The 21,902-nt window shown below is 45.8% G+C and overlaps 1 protein-coding gene across 1 annotated transcript in view; it reads left to right on the forward strand.

Annotated features, from left to right (window-relative positions):
• Positions 1-21,902, forward strand: part of NRXN3 (neurexin 3) — a 1,374,011-nt gene that overhangs the window by 322,277 nt on the left and 1,029,832 nt on the right. Inside the window, exons 4-5 of the mRNA XM_054027796.1 lie at positions 3,722-4,023; positions 11,372-11,533. Of these exons, the coding sequence (XP_053883771.1) occupies positions 3,722-4,023; positions 11,372-11,533 (464 nt within the window). The remainder of the gene's footprint in view (positions 1-3,721; positions 4,024-11,371; positions 11,534-21,902) is intronic.

A 21,902-nucleotide genomic window follows, 5' to 3' on the forward strand; every position in this document is an offset into this window, starting at 1 on the left:
TGGCAGGGTCAGGCATCCCAACCCCAATGTTCTTCATCTCATGGCTTGGTATTTGGATGGGTGTCAAGCCTAGAATGTTCCTGCTCTAAGGCTGTGCAAATCAGTCTTAAAAATAACAGAAAAGTCTCCACCAGAAAATGTCACCTAGCCAAGTGGAAACATTTCTCTGTCTGGGCCCAGCAAAAACATCTCTCTCCAGATACGGTGGAAATATGTTGGACTGTCGTCTTACCGTTAAGATAAGGCAAGCTTTGAACTGCTAGCTATGTGTTCCATGTCTCACCTGTCAATGAAAGTCACCTTCCTCACAGCTGTCACCTCGGCCTGAAGGGTATGTGAACTTAGGGCCTTAGTGAATGATCCAATGTACACAATAAGGATAAAGTCTCACTATGATTACACTCGAAATTAATTCCTAAGATAGTTTTGGAATTTCACATGAACCAGTCCATTCACTTACCTGTGTTTTTCCTGAAGCTTTGGGCCTCAGGTGAGGAGCGAAGACTTCATTCCTTCAGTGTGCGACAAGCATTGGCATTCTCCCATCAGAGAATGAAACAGATCAGGAAGTCACCTAGATTATGTGTTGTCGTAGCAAAATGAGTATGAAGACAAGCTGTATCTCTAGGGGCACATCTACACTGCAGTAAAAGACCCGGGGCACCAAGTCTCAGAGCCTGGGTCAGATGACTTGGGCTCGTGGGGATCAGGCTGCTGATTGTAGTGTAGATCTTGAGGTTTGGGCTGGAGCCCAGGCTCTGAAACCCTGGGTCTCAGTGCCCAGGCTCCAGCCTGAGCCCAAAAGTCTACACTAAAATTGGTAGCCCCACAGCCCAAGCCCTGTCAGCCTGAGTCAGCTGACCTGGGCCAGCTGTGGCTGTGCTGTGGGTCTTATATTGCAGTGGAGTCATACCCTAAGCGGCTCTCTAGCTGTATTCTACTCTATTATCAGTTCACACAGCTTTCTCCCCCACATGGGGTAAAGGCTCACACCACAAGGGCACAAGCATCCTGAGTAACATCGCTTCCAGAGGTACCACTGCTTGACATTTGCGGGGCAGCTACGTGGAGCTCCATCCACACATTGGTGAGGCTTTACACCTTGGTCCAGGATTCCGCCACTGATGCATCCCTTGGGACAGCAGTTCTGCAAGCAGCTATACCACCTTTCACTATCCGCCTCTCTAAATACTGCTCATCAGACACCCACAGTGGAACACAAATAGTGACCAGCACTTGAAGAAAGGGAAATTAGTTACCTTATTGTAACTGGAATTCTTCAAGATGTGTGGTCCCTATCTGTATTTCACTACTTGCCCTCCCTCCCCTCTGCTTTGGACCATGACAGGATTTGCGGTAGAGAAAAGAAGGGGAGAGACAGTCTGCCCCATCCTTATACTTCTGGTGGGAAGCATGAGGAGATCAGGGGTGTAGCCGTGGAACCACAGACACTGCTTGTAGGAATTCTCCAGTCTCCTGTGCATGGAGTGCATGCGCACCCCACAGTGGAATACAGATAAGAACCACACATCTAGAAGAACTCCAATTACAATACATTAAGTAACTTCCCTTTCCCTCAGTCTCTTATTAAGGGGTTCTGGTGAATCTTTGCTTGGACTAAGTGAGACAAAATGAAGCAGAGAAGTGCTACTAATGTGTCAGTGTGGCAATAGGATGGGCTCCTACCTAATGCAAGAGAAATGAGAGTGACTGCAGTTTGATTGTACCAGCCAGTAATTTCACATTCAGCCTTCCATTTGTGGGTGGGATTCAACAAGATGCCCCTGTACTGATAACGTGAGGAGCCATGGAATGTGGATCAGTCTCCTGAATACCCTGTTTACAATGTGCTACTCACTCTCAGCCATTTTGCAAGCTTCACAACCCACATTTTGTATTGCCCCCCCTACACTTGAGTCAAGTTGTATGGCTGACTCTCCAGTCACATCTGAGCACGTTGTGCTGCACAGGAACATCACTGGATTTGGCTGCTTTACTGATGGATGAAAACCAGCAAGAAATCTTTCAATAAAATTGATTCTTAGTTATTAGTCAATGAAAAAACCCTAATGGCTAAAGAACAGTTTGTCAAAAGCAGTTAATTATCCATGTGAAACCACCTAATACAAGCTCACTTCAGCTTTTATATTTAAAAAAAAAAAAGCACAAAACTTCCTCCATATTCAACTCTGCTAGTTGATTAAAAGAAGAAGAAAAAGACATTTCTGAGGCACTGCAGGAGACAGGGAATTGGTGGTGTGAAAAAGGCATCCAAGTTGCATGTTGGATTTATATGTTGGCATGTCCTCTAGGGTTGCTATCCATCCAGATTTTACCCGGACAGTCCAGTTTTTGGCTTCTGTGTTCAGGTGCCGTTTACAGTTGCCGGGTGCCTGGTTTTCAACTGGAAAGTCTGGTTGAAAAGGGGACCTGGCAGTGTCCGGTCAGATGTACTGGCTGGACACCAAAAGTCCAATCACCGTGGGGTGAGGGGACACTCTGGGTCACTAACCTGCTCCAGCTGGGGCTGCCTCCTACATGCAGGCAGGCTCCTTGTCCATATGCAGCAGCTCCCGTCCAAGTCCCGGAGCAGAGGGAGCCCAGCTGGGGTGGGAGAAGAAGGTGGAAACAATCCAGTGAGTGATGGGGGGAGGAGGGGAGAAGAGTGAGTGATGTGGATGGGGCCTTTGGGAAAGAGGTGGAGCAGGGGTAGGGCCTTGGGAGGAAGAGGCAGGGCAGGGGTGGGGCTTTGGGGGAAGAGACAGAGCAGGGGGCAGGGCCTTGGGGGTCTGGTTACCAGCAATTAGAAATGCGAGAACCCTAGTTTCCTCTCTGCCGTTCAAATGTTGCCTCCAGTCAACAGAGGAAATGAGTTTGCTGGTCATGCCCTAGTGTACTGTACACACAGGAGATTTTGTTTTTTTGCAAGGAAAGAGAGACTTTGTTGTGTGCTGCCAACAATCCTCCATGCTTTATTTTTGCTCTGCAAAGAGACACATCTGCCTATTAAGGATTCTCTAAGTAGTGTCGTCCAGCAGGCAAAGGTCTGTGCTAAGTACTACAGTTAGAAGTACCTAGAAGAGTTTACCGCTACCCTGTCCATTTCAGATGGGTGTCACTGTTCTGACCTGGATTTCCCTCTCTGTCAAAGGAGAGAACCTGAGGCAGTGACTCATTTCCTCCCTTCAGTATGTCCCTGGAACAAAGGGACAAATCAACCAGAATTAGATTTGATACCATCTCAGATATACTCCCAACAGTAGTTCAGGCAGGTGTATGACATGGCATTACCAGTATGGTATTTGTCAGTGGCACATTGTTCATTCCTTTTGGAATCTTTTTGGGCAGGTGGTGGTGTGATGGTTACATTGGAGGTCATTCCCTCATGCTTCTGATAAAAATGTAAATTCATTTGTAGCACAGTTGTAAGTCTTAACACTTACCTTCTTCTGGCCATTATTGTGTTACCTTCGAATGTCTTCCATGGAATCAGTGCTGTCTGCAATGGAAGTGGAGCTAATATATTGATTTTAACAGGGATTGAGGATCCTACTATTGAGTCTGTTGGTAACCACACTACAACAGAGACAACACAGTCCACAGGAACAACAGAAGAACACTAAGAAAGCCATGAGATTTTTGAGTACTTTAATAACGATTTTAATTTTGTTCTTAGCAAGGAAAATACTAACCAGCTCTCTCTCTGTTTCTTCTTTTTCAGCGAGAGATGAAAATGTGGCCACCTTCCGTGGTTCAGAGTACCTTTGCTACGACCTGTCCCAGAACCCCATCCAGAGCAGCAGCGACGAGATCACCCTTTCCTTCAAGACATGGCAACGTAACGGGCTCATCCTCCACACGGGCAAGTCAGCTGATTACGTCAACCTGGCTCTGAAAGACGGTGCAGTCTCCTTGGTCATTAACCTGGGGTCCGGGGCCTTCGAAGCCATTGTGGAGCCTGTCAATGGCAAATTCAATGACAACGCTTGGCATGACGTTAAAGTGACACGCAACCTGCGGCAGGTAATGGTGAAGGAGTGAGAACGCCAGGAAGGCTTCTCTCTAGTGCTATCTGGGCAGACGTGGGGGCAGGTGATAGAGAAATAGGGATGCTCGGTGAAGTATATCAAAGTGTTTTTACCCTCCCAGATGTCTCTCAGTTATCCAATAGACATGAAATACCAGTAGTCAATGGAATGGTAGCCCTGTTGTGATATCTCCATTTCCACTTATTAATTTTTGTCTACTTTTTCCCCAGTTTGATTTAATAATAAAACTTGTGATTTGACTTTACTTTCATCTCCCTTTTCCTTTTCCTTTTCTCTTTTTTTCTTTCTTTTTTTTTATTATGTCCTTAATTACATTTCAATCTTATCAGTAATATTCTTGTTGCATTTAAATACTGTGGGAACAGAGTGTTTTTTTCCGCAGCTGACTCTTTAGTCCCCCACGCTTCGTCTTCTTTATGTTTTGTTAATTGATTTAACCATTGCCATAATGTCATAATTCTAATTCTTAAAGTCCTTGTTTCTTCCTTTACTTTTTTCTTTTCTTTTTGTGTGTGCATCTGTGTGTGTGTGTGTGGGGGGGTTATTTTAACTTTGTAGCTTGGAAGTTAATTGGCTGGAATCTTTCCGAATCTCCTTGTTTCTCTGTTCTTTTTTATTTTTTTCTGTTCTGTGATCTATTTTATTGCTTGTGTCTCTGCTGATGAGACTCTTCTGTTGGCTGTGAGGACTGGAAAAATGGAAGGACCAAAAAAGAAAATAAAGACAAAAACCACAAACAAGCCGCTTTGGAATGGCTTTATCTGATTCTTGTCACTGTAACTTTACAACTCTACCTGTCACTTTTCTAAGCGGACAGCTCTATCAGGTGATGTCTTCGCTAGTCAGCTAGCCTTAAAATATTGAAAGCTCACTCATGAAATATAAATATGTGTATAAATAGATAAGATAAAATTAAATAACATTGCTCTGAAAGCTGGTGAATAGATCAAGTCACTTAGGCCCATCCACTACATGACAAATGAGGTTTACATTATGGATATAAACTGTTTAGTGTCTTATTGATTGGTAAACACTGTGTAAACAGCTTGCAAACTGAGATTTTAAATCAGTTTACGTAAACAATGTGATCTGTCCATTTGCTTGTTAATGTGAATGTTTACACAAATCCTCATGGTATTATTCCAGTTTACATAACTTTACTGGCTGAGAAAGCAGCCTTTCTGGAACATTTACACTAGCGAGGATAACAGTGTATATGGGATAACAATCCTCTTGTTTCAGGTCATAAACCAGCAAGAGCCTGACATCAGGAAGAATCTTCACCCATACTTGCCCATTATGGGGATTTTACACCTTCTTTTGAAATATCCACTGTTGGAAACAGACTAGAGAGAGTTGTCTAATACATTATGGCAATTGCCATGTTTCTACAGTATCCGAGATGCCGTGTTTTTACATATTCAACATGTCTGTGTGTAAACTGGAGGATTATATTCAATCAGGCCAAATTCTGTTCTAAATTACATGCGACAGCAGGGTTATCACTGAAGTCAAAATTTGTCTAGTTCTACTACTTCACACAAAGATATAAATTTAATTTCTTATGCAGTGGATGGGCCTTAACGATCCTGTTTCATTAAAATATTCCCATCGGTCCAGTAGAGGGAGATACAGCAACTGTCTGAGGGCTGTCAGTCTGGAACGGTCTGAATATGTCACTTTATTTATTGGTTCCATTTTATTTATTTGTAGATGTTTTCAGAATGGATGCTCTCTGAATATTTTTTTCTGGTTTATAGGCCATTTTAGCTAATGGTACTTTTTATTTTTCTGGGAAATCAGTTTTCAACGTCAAAGAGCACCCAGAGCAAAATGCATCCGTGCTGCTTGCCAGAGCTGCTTTAGATCTTGAGGAAGTGGTGATAGGGAGGGTTGGCAGTTGGGATTATAAATGGGACTCTCTCTTTTTAAAAAAATCCCTTTCTAGCTGATATCTTTTATTTTCTGAGTACAGAGATGAATACAAATAACACTAGGTCTTTTTGGCATGGGTTAGAGCAGCAGCATGTTCTCGCCACTCAAAGAAAATAGGTGAGGCAGCACCTGGCATTTTACATTATACTCTATACATCCTGTTTTGTCTGTTCACAACATTATTGTTTGGTCCTGAATTCTGAGAGGATACTGCTTGATTGCCTAGTAGCTGGGATGTTATAGCTGGGCTGTTTGATTCTTTTTCAAACAATCAAGGAGACCAAACTCTTAAAAAAAAAAAAAAAAAAACCAAAAACAAAGCAGAGGTGATTAGAGGCCTGGTCATGCAAGGTGCTGAGTGCTCTTAATTTCTATTGACTTCACTGGGAATTGAGGACTCCTAGAATCTGTCTAGACTGCAGAATAAAAACAATTCAACAATGGAATGATTTCAAATGAATTAATATCTGCCATGAGGGATAGAGAGGTATTATCACATTCAAGGTGCAGGGGCCAGAATTGGTTATGGCTGCTATACATCTTCATCATACCATGGTCTTGTGCCATAATAAAACAGAGGAGGAGTGCCTTGTGGTAAAAGCATTGGGGTAGGACTTAGGGGATCTGAGTTGTATTCCTGCTTTTGCCACTGATTTCCTGGGCATGTCACTTGCTTTCTCTTTCCTTCAATGTCCCCATCTGTAAAAGACAGCAATAATAGTACTTACCCATCACATAGGTGGGTTGTGAGTCTTAATTCACTGATGTGTATGAAGTGATTTAAGATCTTCTGATGGAAGGTGATATAAAGGACGTAGTGTATATTTTTACATGCAATATATCATCTGCTCCCCATCACCGCCAGAGTATATATGTGCATAGAATAATGGTATAATATAGTTTTTTAGTATAGAGAAGGCAGGTGGAAGAGCCTTTGCTGGTTCTGAACCATGCCCATATTTACAGCCCTGCTAGTGAAAAGGGACACAAAAGAGTTATTCTGGGCACTTAGATTTTATAAGAAACTCCATTGCCTCCTCATTTTTCACTGAAAATATTTACATTGGGGGGGGAAATACATTTGCCAAAAAGCATTTAAAGTTATTTTTTTAAAATGAGATTTAGGAAAATCTAATAATATAATCCACATCTTAAATTTATGCCATTTTTAACATAATTTTTTGACCATGTTCCTGGGAATTAGATCAGAATTTCCCATATATGTGGAAGGCTTTGCCCAATACTTTTGATTGGTCAATACATGTTTTGTAGCTAAGCTATGACAGTATCAAGTCCTTTGTTTTCTTAGCTCAAGCGACTAACACAGTAGAAAGCAACAGAGGGTCCTGTGGCACCTTTAAGACTAACAGAAGTATTGGGAGCATAAGCTTTCATGGGTAAGAACCTCACTTCTTCAGATGCAAGACACTTCACTTGCATCTGAAGAAGTGAGGTTCTTACCCCCAAAAGCTTATGCTCCCAATACTTCTGTTAGTCTTAAAGGTGCCACAGGACCCTCTGTTGCTTTTTACAGATTCAGACTTACAAGGCTACTCCTCTGATACTTAACACAGTAGTTAATCTCTTCAGAGAGAGAGAGAGAGACTGTGAACTCAGAATTTCCCTTGAGCTAATGTCAATGTACATTTTTTTATTTATCTGCTTTCTATTATAGTTAACACAGATCTCTGGTTTTTTGTCTTTTGGGAAATGTGTAGCAGGGACAGGATTGTAGCTATCTTTCACCAGCACTTTCAGAATATGGGGGGAAGTGTGCTCTAGAGGGCAGAACAGGAGACTGGGAGTGAGAATTTCTGGGTTTTATCTGCACCTCTGCCACTGAGTCACTGTGTGACCTTGGGCAAGTCTCATTCCCTGTCTCTGCCTCAGTTTCCTCATCTGTAAAATGGAGCCAATAATACTGCTCTGTCACACAGGTTGATATGACACTTCTTTGATGAAGGTTTCAAAGTAGTTTGAGATCCTTGGAGAGAAGGCACTAAGTGCAAAGTATTATTATCATTCATTCTCTAAGGGTACGTCTACACTACCCGCCAGATCGGGTAGCGATCAATCTATCGGGGATCGATTTATCGCGTTTAGTGTAGATGCGATAAATCGATCCCCAATCGCTCTCCCGTCGACTGCTGAACTTCAGCTTGGCGAGAGGCGGAAGCAAAGTCGACAGGGGAGCGGCGGCCGTCGATCCCGCGCCGCGAGGACGCGAAGTAAGTGATTCTAAGTCGATCTAAGATACATCGACTTCAGCTACACTATTCTCGTAGCTGAAGTTGCGTATCTTAGATCGATCCCTGCCCCCCCCCCCCCCCCAGTGTAGAGCAGGCCTTAGGACAAATAAAATGGAATTGGGACATAATGACATTGTGTTGCAATTCTACACAATTTCCTCCAAGCAAATCAGCCTCCTAAATCAATCCAATCAATCTCAAAAATGTCGTGGAAGTCAGTAGCAGGAGGCAGGACAGCTCCCATTGTGTGCATTTTTGGATCTGTTTTTGCCTGTTTGGATCAGAATGGAGCACTAGATCCTGGGCCATGAAGTCTCCACTGGCTGCACCTGCTCATTAACAACTAAGAGATTCCATCACAGGGGCCTTGGGTTCCTCAGTTGTAAACATGTGTACAGATAACCTACTTGGCTTCCACATGACTCTAGAGGAAATTTAAAAACAACCCCAAGGTTCCGTTAAACCAACCTGGTTTTACTGATAACTGTGTGATCTGGTTCCCCTTAGCTTTATTCCATTACCAGCACTTAGTTGGGTAGTGGAGGCCAAGCCTGCAGCCTGAGACTTTCGTAAGATGGGGCCATCTAGTAATGGAGACGTAGTCTTAGAGACAACAAGAGACATGCTAAATACTGTCAACCTTTTTCCCCTGCCACCTCAAATGTCTGACACAGACAATTTCTTCATCGGTAAAGTGGGTTTAACTCCTGCACCCCAGGTGACACAGGTGAGCTACAGGTGGACATTGGCAATCCAACCACATGTGTTTTGTATGTCTTTCCTGAGAGTCATGAATTCACCTGTTCTAAAGAAACCTGCAAATAAAGGGACTGGAAGGAGAACCCCAGGGCTTTGGGCTCATCCTCAGCCAACAACTTCCAGGCAAGGGAGATTGTTCCTTGCTTAGGATAATTCCGCAATACTTGAGGATAGCAGAGCTTAGAGGAGAGGCAGGGAAAGAGGGATTGGGGTGGCTGGGAGGAAATACTTTGCTGGGGGTCTCTCTTGAAGGGAGTGGGTGGTGTGTATATCTGTGACGGGAAGGGATAGTTGGTGGGGAATACACCCTGCTGAGCTTTTGAAAAGTAAGTATTGCACAATTTTAATCCAGTTCTGGATGAGTGGTACTAAAATATATATGGGTTGGAGGCAAGGAGAGTAGGCAGTTCCCTTCCTCTTTACAGTCTAGAAGGCATGGTTTCCCGTAGAGTCCTGGTCATATTGTCCTCTCTCTCACTCTGTGTGTGTCAGGCGCCCCACGCCTTTTTTTGAAAGACTAACACTAGATCATTCATGCAATGTGTCATTTTTACTAACCAACTAATGTACTAACACCCTAACGACTCATCTTTGCTTTTAGTTATTTTAATTAACAATCGTTCTGTTCACGATTTTTTAATTTCCTTTCTTCCCCCTTTTCCGCAAAGCACTCAGGCATTGGACACGCTATGGTAAACAAACTACATTGTCTGGTAGATATCATTCTTATTGTCTCTTTTTTTGGGTTTGCCGTGTGTTACCCACCTTTTCCTCCCTTTACTCCCCTTTTTCCCCCCCTCACCTTTATATTTACTTCCTCTTTTGATTTTCTTTTGATTTCACTGTGAACACCTTTTTTTTTCCTCTTTTTTTTTTTAATATTTTCTTTAAGAAAAAAACAAAACAACAAAAACAAACACAACTGTTCTGGAAATGGGGTTTGGTAATTTCTTTCATTGGTTTCTTCACTTCCCTTTTTGTTTTTCACTCTGAAGGGTTTTTTTTCTCTCTTTTGCTTTTTAGTTTAGCTTTCTTTCTCTCTTTTTTGTTTGTTTGTTTTTTTGTTTTGCTTTTGACTTTCCGAAGGTTTTTAGCTCAGAACCATTGCAGGGCCTCTAGTTTGTGTGGTGAAGGCTCTCTTTTTCTCTCATCCTTTTGTTGTGGCAACGGCTGTTGTAGGCAAATTGGCCAGCTGTCCTCTTTCTTCCCACTTCTCCCCATCTCTCTCTCTCTCTCTCTCTTTCTTTGACTTTCCACCTGCCATGGCCGAAAGGAGCTCAGCCGGTTGTTTGTTTCACTACACATTCTGCATGGCATGTCCACGCCTGGTGACTGTCCCTCTCCTATTGGCCTCTATCTTTTTTCCTCCATATCCCCTTCTAACCACTAACAACCTTTAAACAAAATTCACATCACTTTCACTTTCTCCTTTCCCTCCTCCCCCTCCGTTCCCCCCTTCACCCTCCATGTGTTTTGGGGTTTGGGATTTTTTGGGTCTTTTTTGTTTTGTTTATGATTATCTTGTTTTCTGTTTGGTTTTTCATTTTTGATGATTGCATGCAAGTGTGAAATAGATTTTCTTTCTCTTTCTCTCTTTCTCTCTTTATTTATGGGCTCTAGATCTTATTGGCATGGGCCTGTCAAAGTGCGGTGTGTGCACGCTTTGCATTTTCTCTCTTTCTCTTCTCTGCTCCTCTCACACTTGCTGGTGTGTGGTTGATTTTATTTTATTCGTTTTTGTTAATTTCTTCCTTTCATATTATGATTATGTTGGTTATGATTCAGCCAGCGCTTTTAAATTTAATTTGTTCCTTTCTTTGATTTTGCGGTGGTGGGTGGCGGGCGTGTGTCTCCTTAGGTCCATGGCATGCACATCCATAATGTATTGAAAGTGAGATCCTTTCCCTCCATCCCTCCCTGAATGCATGATTGTCAGTGTGCCGTGAGCAAATAACAAATAAAATAAAAAAACAAAAATATCAACTTTGACTTCAGTAGTGTTTTTTTACTAACAACTGTAACTAACAATAATCATTAATATAAATACTAATTAATCATAAAATCAGCTAAGACGAACAATCTCTTCTGAGGACAGTTCCATTTTCTAGCCTGATTTAGTGGAGAGCCTCTTGACGGAAGGAACGCCTGCTTGGCTTGGGAGCACTAAGGTAACAAAACAGGGTTGAATAGAAGCTGGAGTGCTTCTGTCGTGGGCAAAGCAGACCAGAAAATGGAACTTGGCTGCTCTAAAAAAACCAAACCTCACCAAAACCTTAATAAAAGTGATATAAAACATAGGGGAGGTGACTTGCCCTTCTCAGAACTGGAAGGTCATTGCTGGGAATTTTTTTTTTTTTGTTCGTTATATCCCTTGAACAGGTGACAATATCTGTGGATGGAATCCTCACTACCACGGGCTACACACAAGAGGATTACACCATGCTGGGTTCAGATGACTTCTTCTATGTAGGAGGGAGCCCAAGTACAGCAGATTTACCTGGGTCACCGGTCAGCAACAACTTCATGGGCTGCCTCAAAGAGGTAATTTTCTTCTTTGACAACTGCTTTTTGGTTTTTGTTCCCCCAAAATGTTCTGTTTCCTGCCCTTCGTTACACCCTGAATGTCTCTCACAGGTTCTGAATCGTACCCTGACATTGCAATAGTCCTGTGATCGCACACACAGACAAACATAGCTGTCAACCAGACACACAGCATTAGTGACAGAATCCTGGGTTCTAAAAAAACAGGCCTCTGTTGCTTGAGCTACAAAAAGATTTCCAATAGCTATCTGTGTCAGTAAGGCAGTTATTTTCTGTAGGTTGTCAGCCATTTGAGAGCAGTGGTAAACATATGTGGACATTGGGATAATATCGAGAAAAATAAGGAAAATGACCTTCCATTGCTAACTAGCATTTTCTGTGGTGGAAAAAGAAAATCACAGTCATCAGAAAATTCAGTGTCCTTGTTAAGTGACTACTCTTTTTTTTTTTTTGTTACTACTCCTTGTCCTACTCCTCTGTAAAGTCTAAAGCGACAGTAATAAGAAATAAAGAAATACAACGTTACAGGTCAAATAGGATGACTGGTGCTTATGTCACTCTAGTGTTGATCATTAAAAAGTCAGCATTTGCCAACAGTCTTCTACACAGAAGGATCTGAACATGTACAGTTATTTCTCTATGCTTGGAATAGGAATTGCTTGGAATAGGAATTGCTGCAGTTATTCCAGCACCCTGTAGTAACTGTTGGTTTATGTTGATTTTTTAATGGAAACCATTGCAAAAGGCCTTCCTGCCGATGGTTTCTTGACCCCGTGTATCAATGTGCATGTCACTTTGTTGAAGGCTGTCTGCTAAAAGACATAGATTTTGAACCAACTGCCCTTGACAACTTCTTAGAATGTTCATAATAAGGCTTGCCGGTAACTAGAGTCCCTGTGCTACTGTGCAATGTGAAGTGTTGTGGATGGGTTTCTTGTATGCTTGTTGTAGTATGTCTGGTTTTATTTTCAGTCAGAGGTGCCATTGAGCCCTCTGTCTTTGGACATTACAGGTATCAGTAGAGGGCTCAAAGGAGAGGCAGTGGTGGGTTTTCTTGCAGAAATCTTGGAACTGGCCATGTTAGGTCACATGCTCGTCTGTAATTGCCTAACAACTCTGCCATCTCACAAACGGGCCACGTGCAGTGTCAGACAGGCTATTCTCAAGAAGTTTTATGTTGTCTTAAGTGTGTTGGGCTCTTGACCTGAATGATGCCTCCTCAAGGTGTTGGAACTGCTGTCTGCCTTAATCTTCTCAGTCAGCTGAAGAAGATGTGCATTGGTTGTTGGAAACAGGGATCTGGTCTGGATTGAATCTTATACAGAAAATAAAAATGCCCCTGCTGCATGAGAATGTAACCTGTCTGTGGCAGGCACCACATCTTTGTCTTTACTAGGAAGAGCCTAGGGCCCGATTTTCATAGGTACTGAGCACCATACCTCCAACTGAAGTCAATGGGAGTTACCATTGCTTAACACCTCTGAACATCAGGATTGTAACTTACTTGTGGGTGCTGTAAAGATAACAGTAATAACAGCAGAAGAGTTCATTTTTGAACTTTCATTCTGGCAGAGAGGGCAGAGAAAGTAATGACAAGAAAATCCCCAGCAATTTTATTAGTATGTATATTAGGGTTACCATATTTTGTGCCTCCAAATGGAGGACACTCCACGGGGCCCCGGCCCCGCCCCCAGCCCCGCCCACGCCCCCCGCCCCAACTCCGCCCCCTCCCCAAAGTCTCCGCCCCCTCCCCTGCTTCCCGCGAACATTTAATTCGCGGGAAGCCTGAAGCAGGTAAGGGCGAGTGTGGGGGGAGGAGGCGCGGCCCAGGCTGGCCCCCCGGCGGCTCCAGCCTGGGTCGGCTCGGGCCCTGGGGTGCCGGCCCCGGCCGACCACCCCCGGCCCGCCCAGCACTGCCGGCCCCCGGCGGCCCAGTGCACCCCCCCCGCTATCCCGGACTGGCTCCCGGCCCCGCGACCCAGCGCACCCCCCGGTGGCCCGGCCCCGCAACCCCGGACCGGCTCCCGGCTCCGCGACCCCGCGGCCCAGCGCACACCCCCCCCGCCACCCCGGACCGGCCCGCGGCCCCGCGCACCCCCGGCTCCCCGCCCGGCCCCGCGGCCCGGCGCACCCCCCCGCTACCCTGGACCGGCTCCCCGCCCGGCCCCGCGGCCCGGCGCACCCCCCCGCTACCCCGGACCGGCTCTCCGCCCGGCCCCGCGGCCCGGCGCACCCCCCCGCTACCCCGGACCGGCTCCCCGCCCGGCCCCGCGGCCCGGCGCACCCCCCCGCTACCCCGGACCGGCTCCCCGGCGCACCCCCCCCGCTACCCCGAACCGGCTCCCCGCCCGGCCCCGCGGCCCGGCGCACCCCCCGCTACCCCGGACCGGCTCCCCGCCGCCCGGCGCACCCCCCCCCCCCCGCTACCCCGGACCGGCTCCCCGCCCGGCCCCGCAGCCCGGCGCACCCCCCGCTACCCCGGCACCGCGCCCGGCCCGGCCCCGCACCGGCCCCGGCCGAGCCCTCCATCCCTCCCTCCCGATTTTCCCGGACATGCCCGGCTTTTGGGGATTTCCCCCCGGACGGGGATTTGAACCCCCAAAAGCCGGACATGTCCGGGAAAATCCGGACGTATGGTAACCCTAATGTATATAGTTATTTGTGTTCTGGTAGTACACACAATGTACTGTCCATACACACACATGAAGACAGCACCTGTCTCGTTAAGAAGATGAGCAACCTAAGGGGGATGGAAAAGAAAAAGAAAATAGACAATTAGTATAGAAATGTTTGTAGGTAGGGTGACCATATTTTCCAAAGGGAAAACAGGACACCGTGCGGGGCTAGCCTGAGCCATTCAACCGAGTCCTGCCCGCCTGAGCAGGGGCTGGCCCATTCCCTTCCCCCTTATCCTCCTCCGTGCATGTCACTGGCCCGAGCCCTGCCCCTCTTTCCCCCTGCACACAAGGGTGACCTGAGCTGCTGGCCCAAGCCCTGCTTCTCCCCTGTGCAGGGCTCTCGTCCAAGCCCAGCCTGCTCCACACATGGGGCTGGTGTCGCTCCTCGCCTGAGCCCTGCTGCCCCTCCCCCCCGGAGGGCTGGTGTTGCTGCTCACCTCCCTCACCCCCCACATGTTCCTTTAGGGGTGCGCACCCCACATTTTGGGTTGGCAAGGGTGAACGGGACAAATGTCCACTTTTGCCAAAAAACTCAGGACGGCTGGGACAAGGCTTAAAAAAGGGACTGTCCTGGACAAAATGGGACGTATGGTCACCCTACTACTAGGCAGTGATAGCAGATATGTATGAGCAGCCTGGACTTACAGGTTGGGTTGGTTTTGACTTGTAGTCTGTTTAGTGGCAACTTGGTCTAGTTGTGAACACAGTAATGCCTCTAGCACTCCTGAAGATGTCACCCTAACTCTAAGGGCATTTCAATATCTACTATGTTCTAAGAACAGGAATCAGCCAGAATACGAACAATAAGAATTTCTACAGCAGGGCGTTAGCGGGAACAAATTATTTGGGAACACATGAGAAAAGGGAGTCCTCTATAAAATAAGCAGCTTTACTAATTAACACCTCTCACATTCCCAGCCAGCGATGTGCCATTGGTCTTACTAGGACATACACACACAACTGACAGTTCTGAAAGTTGTAAGCAGTGTTGTTGTAGCCATGTTGGTCCTAGGGTATTAGAGAGACAACCTAGGTGAAGTAATATCTTTTACTGGACCAACTTCTGTTGGTGAGAGAGACAAGCTTTCGAGTTACGCAGAGCTCTGCAGGTCTGGGAAAGATATTCCAAGCGTCACAGCTAAATACAAGATGGAATAGGGTAGGCAACCTATGGCACGCGTGCTGAAGGTGGCACGCAAGCTGATTTTCAGTGGCACTCACAAAAAATGCCCAGATCCTGGACACCGGTCTGGGGGGCTCTGCATTTTAATTTAATTTTAAATGAAGTTTCTCAAACATTTTAAAAACCGTATTTACTCTACATACAACAATAGTTTAGTTATATATTACACTGCTCTACAGCCAAAATGCTTCTGAAATAAATGTAGTCAAACTTTACTAATTCTGGGTCACTGAAAACGAAAATGATACTTAAAATTGTTGATTGGCTCTAGTTTTCAAGATATGCTATTGGGTCAGTATATACGACCCTTGACTTGGGAATGGCGGAGGATAAGTGAGTTATAAAGGGAAGGGATCTCAATTTAAACCAGAAATGACTAAAATACATCTTTGACTGTATCTATGAATAAATCTATGACTGGGTTTGGACAGTACTTGCTTTTTAGGCAAAACAATGAATGATGCAATCTGAAGCTGGTATTGTGCCATACATGATATGAATTGCATCATGTTATTCCTAGAAGTCATGGATGATGCAATCATAACAAAGCTTACATCACTCTGCTGAACAAATTGTTCTATATCAGTTCTAGAAATCATACAGTATCGTGCTCTCTTATTTGTCAGTGTTTGATTTTGCAAAGGGACACATTTCTGTTTAGCCAAAGTGAGCAGAGATGCCTTGTACTTGTGTGAACAGTGCAGATAACTTCTGCTATGTTTGTGGTGAAGTGACTTTTGCATCACAAAAGCGCAGTCTAACCACTATGGTTAAGAAAGCCTATCATCTTTATTTTGGCTGCAAAATTGGAGATCAGGACAAGAGGTGGGCCCCACACATATGTTGCAACACTTGTGCAACAAATCTTCGCCAGTGGTTGAACAGGAAAAGGAAATCTATGCCTTTTGCAGTGCCAATGATTTGGAGGGAGCCAACAGATCATACCAGCAATTGTTACTTCTGCACGGTGCCTCCAGTTGGGAAAGGTGTGTCAACGAAGAAAAAGTGGACTGTGCATTATCCAAACATTCCATCAGCTATACGCCCAGTACCCCACAGAGAAGGACTGCCGATTCCTGATGCACTTGAGTCAGACGAGGAAGAGGATGAAACTTCTGGTCCTGAACCATCAATGCCACAGGACCCACATTTTCTCCCATCCTCCTCCTCTGAACCACACCTCATAACACAAAGTGAACTGAATGACCTTTTCAGGGATTTGGAACTACCCAAGAATAAGGCAGAGCTGTTGGGCTCCAGACTACAGCAGTGGATTCTCCTGGCAGGTGATGTTAGGATTTCCCTGTTCCGTGACCGTCAAAAGGATCTTGTCCCATTCTTCTTCATGGAAGGTGATCTTGTAGCCTGCAACAACATCGATGGTGTGATGGCAGCCCTCAACATCCTTCACGATCCAGATGAGTGGAGACTGTTCATTGATTCATCGAAGACGAGTCTTAAAGCTGTTTTACTGCATAATGGCAATGTTTTGCCATCAATTCCAGTTGGTCATGCAGTCCATATGAAGGAAACCTATGACAACATGAAACAACTTTTGAGGTGCATAAACTATGACCAACATCAGTGGCAGCTTTGTGGACATTTGAAGGTTGTTGCTCTCTTGCTTGGTCTGCAGACTGGATACACAAAGTACTGCTGTTTTCTCTGCGAATGGGATAGTCGTGCAAGAGATTCCCACTACATCCAGAAAGATTGGCCACTCCGACAGTCATTGGAGCCTGGGAGGAAAAGTGTTCAGCATCCACCACTTGTTGAATCAAGGAAGATTTTGTTACCACCCTTACACATCAAGCAGCTTTCAAGTACCTCCGTGGAAAATTTCCAAGGTTAAGTGAAGCTAAGATAAAGGAAGGTGTCTTTGTTGGTCCTCAGATTCATGAACTTCTTCGAGATAATGCATTTGACCGTGCACTGCGTGGCAAGGAAAAGATGGCACGGAAAGCCTTCCAGTTAGTGGCAATAAATTTTCTCGGAAACAACAAGGCAGACACTACAGGTTGTTGGTGGAAAACCTCCTCAAGGCATCCAAAAGCCTTGGTTGCAACATGTCACTAAAGATACATTTTTTGCACTCTCATCTAGATTTTTTCCCACCGAACTGCAGAGCAGTGAGCGACGAGCACGGCGAGCGCTTTCACCAGGACATTGCAACAATGGAGAAACGCTATCAGGGCAAATGGAGCCCATCAATGCTTGTAGACTATTGCTGGACAGTGACAAGAGATTTTCCATTTAATGAATACAAGAGACAAGCCAAGAAGCGCTGAGTAGATACTGAATAGGACTAAACTATGTACATAATAGTTTTTTTGCCTTTTGTTTCATAATAAATTTTATGTATATAACTCTTTTGCTGATTTTTAAAGTGTTACGTAAACAGGACAGGTGAAATATTATCATGTAAAGCAACCATAAACACATGAAAAGACCTAGGTTTACAATTTATGATTAAAACTCTACTATCTACACAATATACATAGACATAAAATGTAAAAACTTAAATATCTTAGAAACAATAGCCAATCAGTTGTTTTAATTGTCATATTTGAATTCAGCACATCAAAATACATAATAAATAGCACATTTTATCTCTGAAGCAGACGACTTCTCAAAAATTGTAGACCAGTGTTATAGACTTATAGAAAGAGACCTTCTAAAACGTTAAAATGTATTACTGGCACGTGAAACCTTAAATTAGAGTGAATAAACGAAGACTCGGTACACCACTTCTGAAAGGTTGCTGACCCCTGGAATAGATAGTTTAGCATAGTTAGCACATATTCTAAGGGACCATTCAGTGTGAAGTGGAGAGGTATTAATATAGCTTTGAAACTTTACTATGCAGCAGAAAAATGCTAACCCTAACTCACCACCCTTTCCCCATTTCCCCTGCCCCACCCCGCACCCCTTGCCCTGGCCCACCATTGACACTCACCATTGTACAGGAAACAGGATGGTGGCCATGTGAGGCGCTCAGCACACATACAAGGGGAAGGAAACTGGCACTAGGTTCCAGGAGGCAGTGTGCAGCTGCAGAGGCAAGGAGCTGGATCAGCCACCCTCCCGCATCTAGCAGAAGAAGTGGCTCTGTCCCTCACCCTCTGCTCCTCCCAGACCCAGCTTGCAGGGAGAGGGGCTGAGTGAGCTGGAAATGTGCGGGGGGGGGGGGGGAGGAAAAGGGGACGTGCAGCATGGGAATTATATTGCACCCCTACCGCGCCCCCCTGGCAGGCTGAGCAGAACAAGCCCTGGGCAGCTCTGGGCTCACAGAAATCAGGGGTGGGGCACTGGCACATGACCCCGCATGAGTCCCCACTCCTTGCCTCTGTTTGGGGGGGCAATGCTCTGCCTACTTACCCAAACTATGCCCATGTATGCAGTAGACTGGTCAATTTGTAACTCTGGTGTTTGTAACTATGCTAAGAAATCTGTTCACCTTGTATTTAGCTGTGACACTTGGAGTACCTTTTCCAGACCTGAAGAAGAGGTCTGTTTAGCTCAAAAGCTTGTCTCTCTCACCAACAGGAGTTGGTCCAGTAAAAGATATTACCTCACCCACCATGCCTCTCTACAGTTCTGAATGTTCTACTTTTCTACAGATCCAGTGCTGGTAGATAGGTCTGACAGTAAATTGCAGTTAATGGATAAAGAGCAGTCTTAAATAATTGCGGGACTCCAGACCAAATGACACAGCAAGCTGAGTGCATCCTAGAAACACACAGTCTAACACAGACAGCCTATCTGACGTTCAGGCTTTCTGAGCTCTGCATAAAGCAAAATCCAGTTCCTGAGCTTTCCTTCCAGAGGCACCAACTTTCTAATGTGCTAGGGGGTGCTTGACCCCCCGGCTGTACCCCAGGTCCCATCCCCACTCTACCCCTTCCCCCAAGCCACCCCACTCTGCCTCTTCCTGCCCCCGCTCCATCCCTGCCCCACCTCTTCCCACCCATTCTGCCCCCTCTCCCAAGGGTGCCCGACCCTCGCTCCTCCCCCCCAGGACCTCCTGCACGCTGCGAAACAGCTGATCAACGGTGGGTGGCAGGCACTGGGGGGGAGGAGTTGATGCGGGGGGGACTGCCAGTGGGTGCTCAGCACCCACCATTTTTTCCCAGTGGGTGCTCAGCACCCATGGAGTCGGCGCCGATGTGATTCTCTGAATCTAAGTAACTAAATAACATTGGGTACCACCAAAGTGCCGATGCAGGGGAGTTTGAGTGTTAAGGAACAGGGACATGCTGGTCAGGTCGCAGCAGGCAGTCCACTTCACCTCCCCACAGGAGTTGGAAAGGTGCTCTTTGTTTGAGGAGTGGATGGTTCTCTTGCAATATACCAGGCAATGCTTCCATGGACTGGAAAAGTGGATCAAAGTCAAGCACAATTTGGCGGCAGGTACGCTGAAGCCGTGGGACCGGCGGACATCCCGCAGGCATGCCGCCGAACCTGCTGGACTGGGGACTTCCTGCAGGCACGCCGCCAAAGGCAGCCTGACAGCCGTGCTCTGGGCGTCAAAAAAGCTAGAGCCACCCCTGGCAGAGAAGAAAGAACTCTTCTTGCTCTGTCCCCCTCCCCCGCACTGCTGAAAGTGAGTAGCAACAGGCTACAAAAAAGCAAATGTTTCCCCATTCAGAGAACACTATGGCTGGGGCAGAGTGCTCCTTTCTCTGGATAAGCACCTACAATGCAATACCTCTCTAAAAAGCAAGATATTCCCAGAGATGCGGGGGGCTACCCCGCGATAGTTAGTGAATAGTAAACACCACCCAGCCCCAGCACCCCTCAGCCCAGCCAGGCTTCATGCTAATCCCTTGTAGGTGTTGTAGCAGAGGTCTGCCTCCCGCTCTCCCTGTGCCCTCCCATGGGCACCCTATTGAGAGGCTGAATCTCCCAAGGAAACAAGACAACTTAAATGGGAAGTGGGGGTGAGGCACTCTGCACATGCTCTTAAACTCTAGGGCCTCAGCTAGGTTGCTTCTGCCATAAACTGTATTTGTGGTTAGAGCATCTCATCCCCACTTCTGGTCAGATAGCAAATCATGGAGACCATACGCTGTGTGGGGGTAGAGTGCCTCACTCTCCCTGTCTGTGGCTGGGAAGGGCTTTCACATGGAGCGGTGACTGGTTGTGAGATGGGGGAAGTGCCAGCAATGTGGGCAGAATTAGCAGGGCTGGACCTGAATATGGCTTCTGTGACCCCAGCCCTGGGATGGGTTGGAAACAGAGAGAGTCTCTGCCGAGGAAGCCAGGCTGGGATGTCCATGATTAGTGGAATTAACATGGCTTTTTCCTTGATTTGGTTGAGACAGAGCATTTCCCATACTCACCATAGTGTCTATGCTCCTCACACCCCCTCCTCTAATGGCTGTGCCGGCTCTGATTGGAGGAGTCCCATCAGGTTGTCAGCAATATCTTTTAAATCATAAACCTAAGTGCTGAACTTACGTTTTTATTTTTCTATTCAGTTTCACTAGAACTTAAAGACACCCAAATGTCTACTAAACTATTGTTACTGACTTCTATAGCCTAGCTATCACTGTAGTGGAGCAACTGATACTGGAATGAGGGAGCAGGAGTGCAAAAGAAAAACTAGTGCTTAAATTGAAAATAAAAGCAAATATGCAAACAAAGTGTGCATATGCATCAAATATGTAAATTGAGGTACTGAATTATTTGCATAAAATCAAGTTTTCTGGATTTTCAGCCTTAACAGATATGAGTGAGTCTTCAAGTGGTGTTAACAGGGGGAGAAGGTAGTGACCTTACAGGTCAGTTCAAGAGAGGTGTTCCAGACATAAGGAGTTTTGTGGAAGAAGGTGCAGAGGCAGATGTGGGAGCACTGGACAAAGCAGGCCTTACTGGCAGAATGGAGGGTGCAGTGGGGGTAATGTAATAAGAGATGATGAATAGACAAGTAGGGAGAGGAAGAACTGTGAAGGACCTTGAAGTTGAGGACAAGGAGCTTGAACTTTATATGGTTATATAGCAGCCTTCAACTACCTGAAGGGGGGTTCCAAAGAGGATGGAGCTCGGCTGTTCTCAGTGGTGGCAGACGACAGAACAAGGAGCAATGGTCTCAAGTTGCAGTGGGGGAGGTCCAGGTTGGATATCAGGAAAAACTATTTCACTAGGAGGGTGGTGAAACACTGGAATGCGTTACCTAGGGAGGTGGTGGAGTCTCCTTCCTTGGAGGTTTTTAAGGCCCGGCTTGACAAAGCCCTGGCTGGGATGATTTAGCTGGGAATTGGTCCTGCTTTGAGCAGGGGGTTGGACTAGATGACCTCTTGAGGTCCCTTCCAACTCTGAGATTCTATGATTCTATGATTCTATGGTGAAAAAAGGGAAGCCATTGCTGGCATTCAAAGAGGATGGTGATATGATCAGAGGAAGGAAGGGCAAGGAAGATGATGGAAACAGCATTTGAACAGATTGGAAGGGCACGAGGTGGACACCAGGAAGGCTGGAGGAGGAGACTGCAATAATCAAAACAGGA

This window comes from Malaclemys terrapin, chromosome 4 (genome assembly GCF_027887155.1).
Source record: "Malaclemys terrapin pileata isolate rMalTer1 chromosome 4, rMalTer1.hap1, whole genome shotgun sequence".
In the NCBI taxonomy this organism is placed as follows: domain Eukaryota; kingdom Metazoa; phylum Chordata; order Testudines; family Emydidae; genus Malaclemys; species Malaclemys terrapin.